This window comes from Octopus sinensis, linkage group LG2, assembly GCF_006345805.1.
Source record: "Octopus sinensis linkage group LG2, ASM634580v1, whole genome shotgun sequence".
In the NCBI taxonomy this organism is placed as follows: domain Eukaryota; kingdom Metazoa; phylum Mollusca; class Cephalopoda; order Octopoda; family Octopodidae; genus Octopus; species Octopus sinensis.
The window spans coordinates 81,067,139-81,086,774 of NC_042998.1; the positions used below are offsets into that span (position 1 = coordinate 81,067,139).

The following is a 19,636-nucleotide window of genomic DNA, read 5'->3' on the forward strand; positions in this document are numbered from 1 at the left end:
AATCGTCAACGTTTCACATGTGGTTACAGTTTGGAATGTATTTATAGAACAACTAAATTAGCAAACAACACCAGGCCTTGCCACTCATCTCATCCTCCAAAAATATAGATAGCACTCCTTTATCTAAAAACATAGATAGCACCACTCCCAGACACCCCCTAAAAAGCGGCGGACACTCTATTCTGTGGTACACCCCCCATTCTCAATTAAGATTAAGAACTTAGCTAAATCCTTCTTTAAAATACTAGACTCTAACTTCCCTCTGCAACATAAATTTCATTCTATCTTTAATAGATCCTCTACAACTATCTTATTCTGCCCCACCCAATTTCAAATCTGTTGTAGCAGCCTCTAATAAGCAAAAACTTTCTCTTTACTATCAAAACTCACATAATTACAACTCTAGTCATACGATCGCTCAACATACACACAGCTCCAGTACAGATACCCTTACATTAGACCACAACTACAGCCCAACCTATCCTACTTGGCACTGCCCGGAACACCACCACAATCTCTACCACTCTTACAAATAGAACAATTAATAGCAACAATAGTAATAATAACAAGGATGGTAATGATAACGTTAATAATACTAATAGCCTAGACTTTTCTACACCCTTTTCTAACCTCTCCTCTGACAATGTTACCTCCTCCATCCCTGAACACAATCCGCAAAATTTACCTAATTGTAACGGCCGTCCTGGAACCATTGCAGAGGATATAATGTAATTTACAAATGCACTGACCTTAATCTATTACACAACTCTACAGCCATATATATAGGATCAACCAAGAATTTTAAGCAACGATATACCGCTCACCTCTATTCTTTTAGATACGATAAACATAGTAAATCTACAACACTCGCCAAAAATACAATGGACGTGAATTAAAATGAGAACAGTAATAAACAAATGTAGAACGAATATATAGTTCGTGTGTTTATTTGGCAAAAGAAAAAAATGATCATCTCGAAAGCAAAAACTAAGACTTAGGTGTAAACAGTTCGAGATTTGATCTCCGGAGACGATTGTGCATTTGTAGCACACTTGCTTGAGGACATGGAACGAATTCTCAACTACTTTTCGCCTGCATCGAAGGCCTTTGGTCTGACCATCAGCATCAAGAAAACTGAGCTTGTCCATCAGCCTATTCGTGACCATCTTCCCGCTGTTGCTCCTACTGTATATGTTTATAGGAAAACATTAAAAACTGTTTCCTCCTTCATTTATCTTGATTCCATTGTGTCAAATGATACGAAGATTGACAAAGAAATCGAATCTAGAATCAGAAAGTCTAGCTTTGCTTCGGTAAGCTTTTTCACAGACTATGGAACAACCATGGCGTATCGCTGAAGTTAATGTATATAAGTTAGTGGTCATGACAATATTGTTTTATGGTGCTGAATCTTGGACTTTTACCGAAAGGACATCTATCAGCTTGACGCTATTCATATGTGATGCTTGCATACTATCTCCAACATAAAACCGAGAGACCATGTTCATAACAGTGAGGTACTTACAAAATGCAACAAATCAGGTTTTGTAGCCATCCTCATCAAAATTCAGCTTAGAAGGTCAGGTCATTTCTCAAGTTTGAGTGATATCAGAATTCCGAAGCAATTTCCCTTTGGCTAATTTCCAATAGGAAGTTCAGTTGGAAGGTCAAGCTTGCGCTTCAAATACAAACTAAAAGACAATCTGAAACGATGCAACATTCCCTTTTCTTCTTGGCAAAATAAAGTATCAGAAAGCAGGACCTGGCACCAGATCTGCTCCCCGTCTGTTAAAAATTTTGAGCGTAATCGACGCCAACACCAGAACCATCTTCGTGCAAGCATGAAAGCACGCTGGAAAAACACTGCTCCTCGAGATGGAAACCTTACCTGTCATTGTGGTTTGGTGGCACGAAGCAAAGCAGGCCTAGCCGTCCACTGAAGGAAATACATAGTAAATAATCCACAAGCACTTAAGCAAACCGAATCTTCAACTACTTCCTCGCTGTCTGGTGGCTCTTGAAGGGACTTTAGCGAGTTTGGTATGCATGGTGAGGGTGTGTGTGCATGTGGGTATCTGATGCCTGTACGTGTATATCTACTGTGTGGGTAGTGTGTGGGAGCGCGTGCGTGTACGCTGGCGTTTGGGTGTCGATTGCGTATCAGCTATGCGTGAGGTCTTGCGTTCGTGTACATGTGGGTACATGTGTCAGCTGCATATATCTCACGTTTTACAATTCATAATTTTAATTACTAAGTTTAGCTTACAAAATTTTCTTTCATACTTTACTTCTCTGAATGGTTGTCCTGTATGTAACAAACTCCATTATAATATTTTTATTGACCAAGACGGCGAGCTGGCAGAATCGTTAGCACGCCGGGCGAAATGCGTAGCCGTATTTCGTTTGCCGTTACGTTCTGAGTTCAAATTCCACCGAGGTCGACTTTGCCTTTCATCCTTTTGGGGTCGATAAATTAAGTACCAGTTACGCACTGGGGTCGATGTAATCGACTTAATCCGTTTGTCTGTCCTTTGTACTCTCTGTGTTTAGCCCCTTGTGGGTAGTAAAGAAATAGGTATTTGGTCTGTCTTTACGTTGTGAGTTCAAATTCCGCTGAGGTCGACTTTGCCTTTCATCCTTTAGTGGTCGATAAATTAAGTACCAGTTGCGTACTTAATCGACTGGTTTCCCCCCCACAAATTTTGGGCCTTGTGCCTAGAGTAGAAAAGAATATTTCTATTGATCATTTCTTCAACGTCTATTTTCTTTACACGACTAACTACTTTTAATAACATACTATCATTTCTTGTATCTTTAAGCCATCTACTAAAGAATCATTGGTTAATGTTTGATTCACTGCTACAGTTTTAAGCATAAAGGCAGCGGGGTTAGGGCACTTCTTAACTTCCCATCTTCGTATAACTTTTAATGACATATATCTCTTAACCTTCACCACTTAAACTGAACGCTAATTTATTCCCACTGATTATTCTATATCATCATACACACTTAGATATGGAGATAGCTACAGTTAAAGCACCTTTTTATATTTCCTGTCTTAGGTACTTACTTCCTAACACCCACCTGACAATTGAGATACATCCATTAAAACGTAGAAATTTATAGCTTGTGTTAACATTCATCGAATTTGTTGTTAATATACCATGTATAATTTTTTAAAAGCTTTACTTATACTGAAATAACCTTGGTACATTATTCTCCAAATTGTAACGCTTCCTCTACAAAATAATATTCTTTCAGTATATTTACACCAAGGCTCAGAATTGCAATCATCTCTAACACTGACTTCCCATTCTTCACACCGAAATTTCTTTTAGATTCCATTAGTTCATATGTTACTATTATGACTAAATAATTTCATTCTAATTTATTTGTAGCCATATTCATGCTTTACACATGCCATGTTTCCTTAATAATGCTTTCTTTATTATGGTTTTTTAAGTAAGAACATGACGTAATGTACAAATTTATATATTTTTTAAGTTTCGTAAACTCCACAATTAATTTCTACGAGGGTGAGTTAAAAAGTAATGCCATTTTATTTAGGACAGGTATAATTACCAACACAGGAACATGTATCATACGTCAAAATGAAGCTGGTCCTCTGTGGATCACATCATCTCTTCTCAACATAGTCACCGCTTCTCTCAATAGCAATGTTTCACCTTCGAATGAGAGCATGTATCCCTGCCCCGTAAAATTCTGCTGACTGTTCTTTGAGCCACTTCTTCACTACAGTTTTCACTTCCTCGTCACTAGAATAATGTTTGCCTCTCAAACCCTCTTTCATGGGGCCGAAGAGATGATAATCCAGTGACGATGATAGTCCAGTGACGAGGAAGTGAAAACTGTAGTGAAGAAGTGTCTCAAAGAACAGTCAACAGAATTTTACGGGGCAGGGATACATGCTCTTATTTAAAAGTGGAACATTGCTATTGAGAGAAACGGTGACAATGTTGAGAAGTAGGGATGTGATTCAGAGGACAAGCTTCATTTTGATCTATGATACATGTTCCTGTGTTGGTAATTATACCTGTTCTAAACAAAATGGCATTACTTTTTGACTAAACCTCGTACGTCTTAATCTTAGTTAATCTTGGTTATAATTAACGAATAAAGGTGAAAGAGATTAAGAGGCTGTCATGGATGGAAGGTAGGCCTCTTTTACAGACGTTCCAATATGTTTAGTGTGTTATTATGAATGTTTGTAGGGATTTACTTGTATTTTGGCAGAACTTCAGAAAAAAATTCCGTGTTATTCCCCCCGACTTTTGGTTCTGAGTTTAACTCCTTCGTGGCTTAATCTTAACTTCTATTCCTTTTGGAGTCGATAAATTATAATACCAGTCAGGTGCTGGGATTGGTGGTATCGACTAACTCTTAAAATTGCTGGCCTTGCACATTAAAGTAGCAACAGTTGTTATAAACGTTAGAGAAACTTACTTATAAATGATGTAGTTGGAAAATATACTTTAGAACTTATAATAAGCTATATAGCTAGTCTGAAAACTGATTGTTTAATCTTAGTGAGACACATTTTAAAATCTTGTTTGCTTTCACTCTGACTTCTCACACAATATGGCTGATCGCAAGATTTGATCAGGAATTTTCGTATTGTTTATCTTGGCACAGGGTGTTACTGTAATCGTGTCAAAATTTTCATATCATATTAGTTTCAAATTTTGGTACAAGGTCAGCACTTTCTGGGTACTTATTTTATCGCCTCCGCCCGAAAGAATGAAAGGCAACTCAGAACGTAAAGAGGGATGAAATGCCGCTCATCATTTCGTCCGGTGTGTTAAGGATTCTCTCAGCTCACCGCCTTAATTATTATTATTATATTAAAGGAAATGAAATCCATTTAATTGACGGCGATTTTGAACAATTAAACTAAATACAATTTATAACGATGATGGCATTTGAATTCGGAATGTAGTGGGTAAAACTAAATATTGCAAGGGCTCAAAACGATTTTCCCACTAAGGTCTTAGGGGAAAATATACAATCAGCACCTTTGTATCGTAATGAATATAGATCGAAGTAGGAACAGTGATTGAGGTGGATTCCATTTCCTCAAGATTTCGTTGTTATCTTTACACATACATACATACATACATACATACATACAAATATATATATATATATATATATATATATAGTTTTATATATATATATATAATATATATATATATATTATATATATATATATATATATATATATATATATATATAGTTATATTTCGGAATGGTCATTTTGCCAGTTTAGCCAATAAAAACACACGCACTATATATTTGGTGTTATTTTGCTTCAGTGTTATTTATTTTTTACATTAATCTTAATCTTATTTCGGCCAGAGTTCTTTCGTCACACTCCTGTGACCGCATCAGTGGTCCTTTGTTTTCTTCTTTCTTATTTGTGTCTCTCCTTACTAACCGGTTTGCCTCACCTATAACCAGCGTGGCAGTTACGATGGAATACATCGACATTAGCGAAGAAGATATACTACTAGCTATAGATGAAGTGGACACAAACTCAACTGCTGGTCCTGACGGTTTCTCAGCAATCCTTCTCAAATCGTGTAAGCATTCCCTGGCAAAACCCTTCCAGATTCTCTTCCAGAGCTTTCTTGCAAATGGCAGGCTGCCAAGCAAGTTGAAGGAAGGAATTATATGCCCAATCCATTAAGGGGGAAGCAGAGCAGATGCCCAAAACTATAGGCCTATATCTCTGACGTCACACATCAGCAAAGTGACTAGTGATAAAATAGTATTTGTACAGCAAATTCATGCACGAGGAATTTGAAATCTCTCCTCATACGCATGTGCACACATATAAAGTTTAAAGACTTTGTGGGTTACCTTTAAGAAAACGTGTTCAAACAAGAGCAGACACGCATTCGGTTTCAAAACAGTAGAGTTCTATATTAAATATATCAAAACAAAACAGAACAATTTTCGCTGCTTATTTTTGTTTCCAAATCCCAACGAGTTACAATTCGTGTTTCACCAGTAATACATATGTCTTTTTAAGCAACACACCTTTCACTACAAAATATAACTTAGAACCGCTGTAATCAATTCTTATTCATCATAAAAGAAACATCAGACTGTTACACATTGCATTTTAGGCAAATTTGGAACTGTTGGCCTATGGAGAATTATTACATTAAAAAACATGTATAAACAGTTTCGTTCGTTTTTATACAACCCGTAAATTGTCCAGTTTCCTAACACACTGATCGGATTCCGGGTTTCTGAATCATTTCCATACAAAATGCAATACTTTGGAGCACTGTATTGAATTAGTTTGCATATCGTTTACACGTGCAATATCTCTGGATATCGTATCAAGTTTTATATGTTCAAATGTCAGACGAGAAATGATATTAAGAACATTTAATCCATCTCACGTGTTTTGTTTATAAATACCTTTGCATTTGATTGAGGAAGAAAACACGACATATATGTTGAATCTATGAATCTAGGTTTTGTATTGATGAAATAGTCGAAGAAAGTTAAAGTGTGAATATTTTATTGAAACAATCTTACTTTTAACAGATACATGAATATAATTCTATTCAAACATGGAAAAGTATATAAATTTATAGAAAAACGTAACTTATTCGATATTTTCAAAAGTTATTGTGCTACTTTTGTAAGCTTGAAATTTGAATATATAATTAATCGATTTTCTTATTTAATTGTATAATAAACTAGATATCCATCTATATGGTAAAAGGTTACTACAAGTAACCATATCAATTTTACAAGTATGCTACTTAGAGAAATTGAGGTTTTTCATCTAGGTATATTAATTAGGTGAATTTCATCATTCGTTTTTAATCTTCTCTACATGTTCAGATGAAGCTCTTTTCATGAAAACTACCTTTTCATGAGTCTGTCGAATATCCAGGTAATAAACTATGTTTTATTTGTTTATAACTTAAAAAGCCCGTGACAAATGAAACATCTGGTTTATTTTAAAGCTAATTTCTATATTTCTCGACAAACTAAACTTTGTTGTCAATACACTCGTAATAAAAATGCAATAATTTTCGCACATGTCCTGGGTATTCCAATTTTCATTTTGTACTCTATTGTATTGAATGGTATTGACATAATCGGTAGAGTATTTGAATGAAAAGTATTGTGTTCGAGCACAAAGCACAACAGATATATTTTCTTTCCGATTCGCAGATCTTGTATACTTGATATTTTAGGTATCGTTCTGAGTTCGAATCTCGCTGAGGTCAGAAATTAATGGCCTTGTGCCAAAATATGAAATCAATATTTTAGGTATCTTTGAAAGTAGCAGCATAAGCAGAAGTATTTTATTTAAAAAAAAAATGTAGTGCGCTTTTATTTGGCCCAGGATAAGATCTAATTTTCCGCAGTTGGGAATACATACTGATCAGGTTCTATGGTGTCTGAAACTCTCCCATACAAAATTTTGATAGTTTTTTTCGGTCTAACATTAAATGATTGTGTTTCTCATTTGCACATATAATAGTTCTGGACGCTGTGACACAGTTCACGTGTTCAAATTCCACACATAATTTCATTTAAAAGACTGAAGATCATTTGAAGCATCTGGCAAATTTTATGGATAAATTCCTTGCGTTTTCATTCATATAGAAAAAAGGACATTTTTTGGACTTAGAATGTCTAGGCTGTGTATTGGTGAACTCAGATTCTCTATATAATACTTTAAAGTTTATTTTCGTAAATCTACATTTGATTTCCAATCCCACTTATTATTCTTTTGTAAATGTAATGAATCATTAAGAATGATTAACAGGGCACTTGCTTTCTTTACAATGTATGCACTCAGATGTCTTTGCACCAATGGCAACTCTAGTGTCATCTGCTTAATGAACTGATGGTTCATAATTAAAAGCTGCTTCATAAAATTTGCTTCTCTGAGCTGTTGCAACTACAGTTGAGATCTTATTCTTTGTCAGCCGGGCATACCTCTCTTCATCATTTTGTGATACTCTAGCTTTTGTAGTGCACAATCTGTTCCTTTCTTGGTACGCTTCCCTTTCTGCTCATGTCGCTTTTCCCCTGCACAGAGGCATCATTTTGGCCGACCTTGACATTGTAGACAAATTTGACACTTTCCTTCTAGGCATGATTATATACGTATACAGAAATACACGGGCGCAGAAGATAGTAAACAATGAAAATAACTGGGTAGCGAAAATAATATATTTCCTAATACGACGGGCAGTAAGTCAATAAGAAATGTTTACAGAAAATAAAGAATTGTATGGGTTAAAGCGAAATTTGTCAGTGAACCAAAGAGCCAGTTTCGAAGGAACCAGATACAGAGATTTAGAGAGATAGAGATAGACAGAGAGAGATATGGATGGAGAGATATAGATAGACAGAGAGAGATATGGATGGAGAGATATAGATAGAGATATATAGACGTTGCTGGCGCTAGAAAAGCTGAAGTAAATATTTTGAAAAACTTTCAAAGACGTGAATCTAATATATAAAGTAATATTTAATTTTTTATGACCAATGGATGTAAGGGAGATACTCAGTTTCTGGAAGTTACTTCGAGTGGAGTTACCTCCCATATCCTTGTATCCCAAGAACGGGTGTTTTCTATCCCCAGGCGGCCGGTTATTCACTATGTGGAAAAATTTAAGAGTCTAAATCCATCCCTGGAATATAAATAATGTATGTTCCCTGGGTTAAGGCGATTACATTGACCCCAGTGCTCAATTGCTAGTTATTTTATCGATCCCGTTGAGATGAACAGAAATGTCGACCTCGGTGGAATTTGAACACAAGACGTAAAGATCGATGAAATACTGAACGGTACAAATTGAATATATTAAGATACAATTTTTAATTCTGTATGTCAACGATATATAATTTACTTTTTAGCACTCAAATGTCAATAGAATAACTACCAGTAATAAGCTGATATAATTTTAAGGAATAGCACCATTCCATTACCAAAAGTATCTGTAACCGATGTAATCAATCGATTTCATCAAAAATCGAAAATACCGCCGAGAAAGCTATAAGCTTTAGGAGAACAGAATATATAATACAGTTTTGCTTCCTACTTGAAAGTCATTTCACTCCACTTATATCATCCATTGAAGGACATGTCCAAAATTCGGTTTCCATTATCTCTTGAAACATTTCCTCTTCACTTTAGTTGCTAATGACTTTAGCAAAGAATTGAATCTGACAAAATCCACTTCATACTCAGAAATAACGCCTTTTAGATTTGTCAAACTCAAAACAATGTTATTACTATTACATAACCTTTTATCATTGATATAAAAATTAAGAATGGTTTAGATCGAAAACTTTTCTGACTGGCGCAAAAGAGAAATGCAATTGATGACATCCTGGTAATGTAGGATATTTAATGAGGAGAAACAATTGATGTTTGAAAGTAGGAGATACTTTAACCTATTGGATTATAGAAGCAGTATTAGAGATCTGTTGTTCCTGTAGTGATTCAAGGGATTATAATCTCTGTTGTTCTCCAGGTATACAAGAGATCAATTGAATGCAGTCTTTGAAAGGTAAGCGATCAGGTAAACAACGCAATTATATCACTTGAGAACATGACAATCTCCAACCCCTTGGCGCAATTTCTGAAACCTTATCGAATTGACCAGTCACATACATGAAATTCGATAATAAGGAAAAAAGCATTTGAAGAATGGATTTTATTCAAGGGCAAATTGGAAGAAGAAAATTCATGGTAACTATGGTATTTCGAAGTTGAGATCAGTCACAAGTGAAAGTGTAACATTAGAAGTATTTAAGATGAAAAGATTTTAGTCAAACAAAACTGATTTCAACTGGCGAAGTTTTGAATTTGCTAGACCTGGAGAAACACAGAATGAAATTAATAACAATTCTCTCTAACTGTATAAAATTAAAATGTAAAACCATTTTACATACCAGAAGTTATTCCGACCTTTTCCTTTTAATGTTCCTCCTGCTGCAAAAAGTGATTTTTCTGATAACAATGTACAGGAAATCCAAACACGAGGTGACGGCAATCGACTTCCTGCTTTCCATACATCAGTTTGTGTATTATAGATTTCAAAACAATCCGTTGGGCAACCACCAGTTTTTTCTCCACCTGCGTATATATTAGTAGATTTCTTTTTAAATATATTTGTGTGTTAATACAGGAGACTTTCAACTGTTTTACAGTTTATTAAACGCTTTGGTTTGGAATCAGTTTGGAAGAAATTCATATGGATTTTTAATGAAGGAAGCAGTAACAGCATAAGTACCAAATTTCATGCATAACAATAGCAAGCGTAATATATAGTTCAAAACGATAAACCACAAGAAGAAACATTCGTTCATGTTTTCCCCTATTCTTAAGCACTTATATTTAGTTTGTAAATGAAGCACATTTGTATTCATGAATAACTAACCGTTATTACTTTCATCCCCCACTAAAAAAGAAAAAATACATGAATTCGTTAGGAGGAATAATCAATTTAATCGATCCTAGAACCGTTTAATAATATAGTAACGGTGATAATATAATATAGTAACGGTGAATATAAAACTCACCAAGGAAATGGAAATAGGACAATGCAATGCACTATGCTACAGACACAAACAACTTCTTTGGAAAAGTGAGTTTTCTGATAAATATAGTGTAGACACAATCGACTTGAGTTAAACCCTTGTGTCTGCCAGAGAAATCATTATGGCGTTTGGCACTTTCTTATAACCTGTTTGTAAACATTTTATTTGTATCGCGTTGTTTTGCTGGTTAGTACCAGGAAATTCCTGATCGAAACAAGCTGATAATCAAAGGGACGCCAGCGGTGACCATCCGTCTTGCATTTTTGCATATCTATAATCACCGTGTAATATTTTCTTTCGTCTTTAAGACACCAAGGCTTCATCTGAGGGTCATTTGGCTGCTAGCTTTCACAGGCTGGGCAAACAAATAACAGGCTACCTCTTTGGTAGATAAATTGTAGTATTAATTGGTAGTGCTCTGGCTGTTTAATTAGATATCGTAAATACAATCGTGATGTTGATGCTTCTATAGAATGTCTTGAAATTTCATTCACAATAAATAAATAGATAAAATAAAATACAATATGAATTAACTCTGTTCTTATAAATAAATTAAACTAGTGTTTTAGGAGCATGACGGGCAAGATATAGTCTGTTTCTTCAGTTACTGACAGAAATTTAAACCTATGTGATAGCGTTTCTTGATAACAATGGTTTTATGTGTGGTGAATTCTGTCGAACAAGTGCTTATTGTTGTTCTTCATCTGCAATGTGAAATGAAATACCTTGCTCAAGAACAAAATACGCCGTTTGGTCCAAGAATCGAATCCATTACCTTAGAGTCGTGAGGTGAATTGCATCCGAATTACCGGGAACAAATAGCAGCAGTTACACCATCAATATGTATTAGAAAAGTATGAACACGATACAAATCCCTTTTTCCTTTCCCAAAACGTCATATTCTTCTTTCTAAATCAGAATTCAAGTTAAATTATATTTCGTCGTGTGAAAGATAAAGAAATCTGTTTCAGAGGACGAAGGAATATAAATGATTTTATCTTGCGTTCTGAGCTTGATACTTCTTTCAGAGTAATGAACGAATAATGTATTTCAAGCCAACAGCTCATCTACATATAGTCAAAATTTTATCTATGTCTTTCTCCATATGAATTCATAGTAAATGGATTCGTTAAGTTTAATTAGTTTAATTGATTAATAGTAATTGATAACTCTATTATAGTAGACCAGTACATTGCTGGTACTCTTTTATCGATACAGAAATAATGAAAAACAATTATTTACAAAACTAATCTTAAAGGAATATATCCGAACATCGCTACGATTAATCTGGCATCGCAACTCTCTTATATTAAGAAGTGACTACTAATATAAAAGCAACAAAACATATTTGAAAGAATGTAGGACGATACAGTAAATTAGTGCCGCCTGGTAACTAGCAGGTACTTATTATATCGACTCCGGATGCAAAGGATGAAAAACAATAGTTATTTTCTCAGGAAATTAACTTAAAATGTATAGAGACGTAATTAACTGAAACTTTACAAAGGATCCAGGTATATGAAGTTAGTAAGCATCGAGCAGTCCGAAGAAGGTATGAAAAAGCAACTTTCAGGAACAATTGTGTTTTATTGACGTAGAAAGTTATAATTTTTTCGATAAGCTGAAAAAAGTTATTTTAGAGTTCAGGATTAACTATTGGTGTTGCTGTGTATGCGAATAAAAATCCCAGTTTAGAGAATGGAGTAGGTAAAATCCAGGCTATATGTGTTTCCTAGCAAGCAAAACTTCCAAAGTAATAATTACTCAACGAGGGGTACTCCACTAGCTACTTATGAGGCTGAAGATACCTTAGTTAGATGACGGTTACATTCTTGTCAAGAGATCCCATGTTAACTCATAGCACAGAGGGAGAACAAAGAGGAAGGCATATGTGCGAACAAAATATATGGTGGTTGGTAAATGTTTAAAGTTGTTAAGAATATGAAAAAAAATTAAAATAAGGAAAAGGAGAGGGGAAGATTTGGGAGAAAAATTGGTAACATTAAATATGGCTAGGGGAAGGTCTTTGTGAATTTAGGCTGTGGTTATTTACTATGTTTACTGTAAAATGAATAAATAAATAATGTTTTGGCACTCTGTAAATTTCATTTAAGCAAAATCAAAAAAAATTTAGAGGGGCGAACGACAGGAGCAGGAGAAAAAGAGAAAATATAGCCGTGGTAGTAGTTAGAATTTGTTAGAAGAGAGGGAGAAGGAGAGGGAGGTAGGGGATAAGGTTTCTGGTTAATAGGGTAACATACTAGCTCTAGGTAAGATGGTAGTTAATCGCTTAACAGGAAGACTATACGTGTAAGACTATATATGTATACATACATACATGCATGTATGTATGTATATATATATATATATATATATATATATATATATATATATAATATATATATATATATATATATATATATACATGCATACATACATACATACATACATACATACATACATACTACATACATACATACGTACATACATACATACATGCATACATATATACATACATAAATTCACACACACACACATACACACTTATATGTAGTGAATACAGTGGCGTGAATATGTTCGACTAAACTGAATGAATGAAGAGTCTTTATCATGTTTGTTTCTTTACTGCAAAGTCATTCTAAAACTGATGAATTATTCCTTATGTAACAGGAATTAGTAAATTGATTTTAAATGTGGTTTCTGTGATGTATTTTCACCAGAATCCTCTTATTTGATTCTATGAGTATAAAAGCTCTTTTAGACTTCATCACCATAAAAAGAAGAAAGATACTACTGAATTTAAAGTAACTAATTAAAGTGAAACTGTTTGAAATAGTTTTGTTTTTAAAGAAAAAAAAACAGTTTGGGAAAACGATTAAGTGTGACAAACTGAATTATTTAAATTATTTACATCTCATCCAGTATTTTTCAAGTTAAAATCTCAACTACTTCATGATGCTGAATTAAGTACCTGACATACATGTCACTAATGAAGATACGGACCTTTGCTGCTGCAAACAATTTTATGATGACAATATATGCGTACACTGTTATACGGAATTGCAAGTGGAAGACAGTCTCTTTATGTCGTTTATGTCTGGTACAAATCCATCGTTAGGATTTATGGTGGGTGCAGGCTCTGTTTGAATTTCCGTGGCCACTTGAGGCAAATATTGTTTTCAGTAATGTAGATTTATTAATTTATCACATGGCTAATTTGAGGCTTAAATAAATTCATTTTGTAAATTTGTAGATAGGAATAAGGAGGTCATATTGATTCAATAAAACTCAGAGTGTAGAGGGAGAAATTTTCTTTTTTCTGATTCAATGAAAAAGATGAAAACAATTCCGCTTTATGAACCAAACAAACTATTGAGCGCGTTAAAGTTGATGGCGACAGGAAGACGTATGACGATAGGAAGTATCAAAGGACAACAGATTTATGGGGAAAGTTTGAGCAAAGATCTACCGTGAGGTATAGGATGGAGTAAAAGTAGGGATGATGAGAGAAAGAGAAACAAATGAAAGATTATTTTGGGGTGTAAACTTGAATTCTTCTGTGCGTTTAGCAACTGGCGCAAAATATTTAAAACAACAGTACACAGAACCTACCATCTTTAGCACTTTAATTTTAAAGAAAATAAGAATTGGTAGAAACGATACGTAATTCTAATAGTTTAATGTGCTGTAAATGAAGCCAATAACATTCATCATAGCGGATGACATTCAATTCACGTAATATTGACAGAATTTCCAATATTTAGCAAATATATTCTGACATATGACATGTAAATACTTAAAGAACGTATATTAACAAGTGGTCGGAAAAATAAAAGAAATATTGTTCAATAATGGATGTATAGTTATTTTTCGTGATGCGATAAAGATTTGGATTATACTGTAGATAGGAAGTACGGAGTTTACAGCAGTGTGCGATTTGATCAGAATGAGTGACAAAACAGGAAAGTGAAAAAAAAAAAAAAGAAAAGATTACAATAAGTGTATAAAATAGTGTTTGAATAGTTTCGATATTATTGTGTAGTGCAAGAGATGGAAAGCCTGTGTAGGACATTTGAGTTGAGATATAATTTGAAAGGATAGATGTTGTGAAAATTGAGGTAGGAGGTGTTGTACAGGGAAATCTGTTTGTTGGAGTGCTATATCAAGCTGATTGACAGATATTTGGCACTTACCGTAACTAGCCACCACCTACTTATGAACTTCATTTTTCACCTCTAAGATTTGTATGTGAGTAAATCTTTGTGATGCAACATTCCTATATAAGGATAAGTCCGTAAATGATTGAGTATGAATGTATGTATGAATTTTGTGTGTGATTATATTTCACATATACAATGGATAGCTGCTAGGATCGCAAGCACGCTTGACAAATGTTTAGCGGCATTTGTCTATCTTTAAGTTCCAAGTTCAATTTCCACCAACGCAGACTTTGCCTTCTATTATTTCTAGGTTGATAAAATAAATACCAGCTGTGCACTGGGGTTGAGCTAATCGACTTATCCGCCCCCTAAATTGCTGGCATTTTGCCAGAATTTGAAACTATTATTACTCTTAACGGATAAAGCGGTGAGTTGGCAGAAATATTAGCACGCCGGTCAAAATACTTAACGGCATTTCATTCTGAGCATAAAATTGTGCAGAAGTCGACTTTGCCTGCCGCCCTTTCAGAGATCGATAAAATAAATAATAGACAAATTTTGAGTACGGTACAATCAATTTGTTCGCTCCACCTCAGTAATGCTGGTTTTGTGCCAAAATTAAAATGATTACTTTAAGGACAAAAATACTTTGAGGATATAAAGATCCTAGAAATGTACATGTGCTGACTGATATTAAGTAGCAGAAGTCGATAAACGAATCCGGTAGTATAATCTCTATTTTTGTATTAAACAATCTCTATAGACTGATAAGGTGAACATTACAACACTTTAAACGTTTCGTTGATAAGATTTAATTTATGGACCTGATTTAAGCTGTTGCTAGAAACATTAACGCGTAGTGCAAATTGCTTAGCGGCATTTCATCTTTCGTTTCAGTCTGAGTTCAAATTCTGCCGAAGTCAATACCTTGCCTTTCAGCCTTCTAGGATCTATAAAATAAAATACCAGTTGAACACCGTGGTCGACGTAACAGACTTATCGCCTTGCCCCGAATTGCTGGCCTTGTGCCAAAGTTCAAATCAATTTATGCGTGTGATAAGTGGTGTTCGTGGTGGGGGCGATATATTTCCGGCGAAACCTAAAGGAATTTTAAGCATGTGCTACCAGCAAGCCATAAAATGTTTATCTGTTTTAAAATATATTACAAAATACCTTGAGAACAATTAAAAAGTCAGAGCATTTTCCAAGTAAATAAATAAATAAAAACAGCTTAAAAATTGCGTCTTCAAGATAGTGCCGATTACATACTGTTTCAGCTTGAAAATTCCAGTGATAACTCAAGGGACATTTATAGTTAGAGCTTTTATAGAATCACTTAGCAAGATACAGTTCTTGCTTCAATGTAAATAAGAATATTAACGTGTTAGAAAAAAAATAATACTATTTTCGTATGGCATTATATCACTTATTTTATTTTCTACTAATTTATTTTAGTATCTTAAGACTTACTAGTTTATATTTATATTTAGTTATTGATTTACTGTCATCAAGTGAGAAAATTTTTATCTATTTAAAAATGTAAAACTAAATATCTTGAAAATAATTCAAAAGTCAGAGCGTCTCTCAAGTAAAATACAAAACAAAACTCAGGTGTGCATAAAATATTTATATGTCTCGCTAAATTTAGAATGCGATAAAGAATTACAATGATGTATGTATGTATGTATGTATGTATGTATGTATGTATGTATGTATGTATGTATGTATGTATGTATGTATGTATCTATCTATCTATCTATCTATCTATCTATCTTTCTATCTATACATCTGTCTGTGTATGTGTGTATGCATGTTTGTGTGTATATATAATGTGTTCATCTATAGGCGCAGGAGTGGCTGCGTAGTAAGTAGCTTGCTAACCAACCACAATGTTCCGAGTTCAGTCCCACTGCGTGGTATCTTGGGCAAGTGTCTTCTGCTATAGCCCCGGGCCGACCAATGCCTTGTGAGTGGATTTGGTAGACGGAAACTGAAAGAAGCCTGTCGTATATATGTATATATATATATATATATATATATATATATATATATATATATATATATATATATATATATATATATATATATATGTATGTGTGGGTGTTTGTGTGTCTGTGTTTGTTCCCCTAGCATTGCTTGGCAACCGATGCTGGTGTGTTTACATCTCCGTCACTTAGCGGTTCGGCAAAAAGAGACCGATAGAATAAGTACTGGGCTTACAAAAAGAATAAGTCCCGGTGTCGAGTTGCTCGACTAAAGGCGGTGCTCCAGCATGGCCGCAGTCAAATGACTGAAACAAGTAAAAGAGTAAAAGAGAGAGTATGCATTTATTTTTCACTCTCGTTCTCCATATATGTGTGTCTGTATATTTGTGTGTATCTATTTTTTGTCTCACTAGTATGTTGTTATCCCCACGTTTTATAAGTCTAAAATCTTATTGTTTGACTGTCTTCTTTCTTAGTTTTATTTCCAACCTTCTGACGATCTCAAACGAAAGGTGTTGTGTGTTAAGAATACCGAAACTGCTTTCATTTTGAATCCTGCAGCTGACGAAATATGTTCCATATCATAATTTTCTGTTTACCGTTTCCCATGTCGTATCACTTTATTTTTATTTACACACAAACATGCGCGCGCACACACACAGAATCAAATCTTTCGAATAATCGTAGGTTTGTTTATAGTTGAATACTTAATTAATTTGTTGTCATTCTACTGAAATAGGTAGTGGAGCCGAGTTTCGGCTCTACTAGTTGCTTTTGATTAGCATATACTTGAAACGCTGTGCTTTCATTTTACTTTCGGTTTTTAAGCTACTTCATGAATAGATGTCATTTTTAAATACCGATAGCCCTGGTACAAACAATCTCTTCTTACGACATATGGGAAGCATGCATGAATGTGAGCGGTAGAAATAAAATGTACCTTTGTTAACTGCCACCACATCGCCTTTGGATATCTTACGTGGAGTTTATTCTATTTCAAGCATTTGGACTACTAATCATATCTGAAAAAAATTTCCTCCATTAATTACGAAGACACGAAGTGTTGTATGTGCCGCCTTTCTTCTGATTATTTCAGACGAACTTTTATTCGACTTCTTCCCTCTCCACAAAATGAAAAATATTTGATTTATCAACATTTTATTTTAAATGTTAAATCAGTGCCCAACAAACTACGGCCCACACTCAATGCTCAAACGAAATTTCGGTAAAGCCCGTCACACGTTGAGCAGAAAAAAATTATGCTTGATTAAAAAATATATTGCTATCTATTAATTGCAATCATTACAATATTACCCCGAAACCTAAGTATAAATAAAATTACCAATTTTCCTTACATATTTTTGTATGAATGAATGCAATAAAGACTTGGGGAATCAATCTCGAGTAATCATCTTCCTATATGAGGGAGTCAAATCCCTCATCTGCTGTGCGACTTATTGCAATATGGTCTCCAGCTTCAAACTTGCTGCATCAGCCACAGACCCGACCCAGGTATCGCCGCCCATAATACAGAAGAAAGGAAGATTGAACAAAATAAAACATCCCCCTGACCTGCTGCTATATGTTTGTGTTGGTCGTCATCAGGGCCCCAGATGTTCTCGGTCCCTGCATTGCAGATATACTCTGCAAAATCGGGATAATTTCAGCTTGTCTGAGAAATGAGCAGTGCGAGGTAGAATGGCTGCTGCAGCGAGTGTCGCTGGCCATTCTCCGCGGCAACACCTTTGCAATCATATCCGCGAGGCGCAATTAAACGTACCTTTTGGTCTGGGTTGTGCCACCAGTTACTCTGCCCTACCTAATCTTTTGCTGCTTAATCCCCCAAACCCCCTTTCTTTGTCTTTGTTTCTTTGGTGAGGTAGTTTTAGAGGTTTTCTCGATAATTTGATGTTTTATATGTTTAATGCTTTTTTTCTTTCTTTTAATCCTATAAAGACATGTTGCTAAATAAAAATCTAAAACAAAGTCAGCAAATTGTAGTAGAAAGTGCATATGTAGGGAGGGAGAAAATATCAACGTTTCTTGAGAATAAAATTTCGTGATTCCAAAGGATTTCAAGCCTGGCATTTCCAATGAATTTAACATCCCATTTAAGCTACTTAAAGATGCATAGCTGATACATGACACGTGGAAATATACACTAGCATTTTAAACAAAACTTAAACTAGGAACACCAACTAGCAAAATCAGATTACAATGATTTGACCTACACTCAGAGTAAACCAACCTACAGAAAACATAGTATTTGTTATTATGATATGTAATTGAAGAACAGACTTTTCCTTTTATGTCACTGAAATATATTCCTATATAGACGATTTCAAATTAATTAGTACTTCTACTTATTAGGAAAAGGACATTGCACAATTAAATTTTGAAATGGATGAAGTTCAGTTAAGAAGTGTATTTCAACATGATTTCTACAAAACCTAGCTTGCTGAACTTGGCGTTTATATCAACCTGACAGATAGCCTTAAACATCTCTTGGTTGCCCGGTATCTTGTGTGAACAACTATTTTCAAAATGAACTGCACGAAAAGACAATTTTATGACCACGAATTACAGATTGCCATTTGGAAAACGTTGTCCTTTAGGATTCATCCAGTCCAGCATCTGCAATTAAATCTTGAAATCACAAAGCAAAAGCTCGTAACAAAATGCCACGAAATCTTTTGATTATCCGGTACTTTCGTCTATGAAGAATATTTTGGATCTGAGGTTAATAAAAACTGAAATGTATTATTTTCTGCAATAATTTGAGCAGATAGATCCAAAGCGACGAGAGCCGAATAAATAAAAGGCAACAAAATGAGAATGTAAGTTCTCTTATATTCAATAGTTTTAATAGAAGATGGGAGGACG

General features: G+C 34.6%; 1 protein-coding gene across 2 annotated transcripts in view; it reads right to left on the minus strand.

Moving 5' to 3' along the window:
• Positions 1-19,636, minus strand: part of LOC115232376 (kelch-like protein 5) — a 172,006-nt gene that overhangs the window by 31,302 nt on the left and 121,068 nt on the right. For both annotated transcript variants that reach the window (XM_036514633.1, XM_029802230.2), the window contains exon 5: positions 9,961-10,144. In XM_036514633.1, the coding sequence (XP_036370526.1) occupies positions 9,961-10,144 (184 nt within the window). The remainder of the gene's footprint in view (positions 1-9,960; positions 10,145-19,636) is intronic.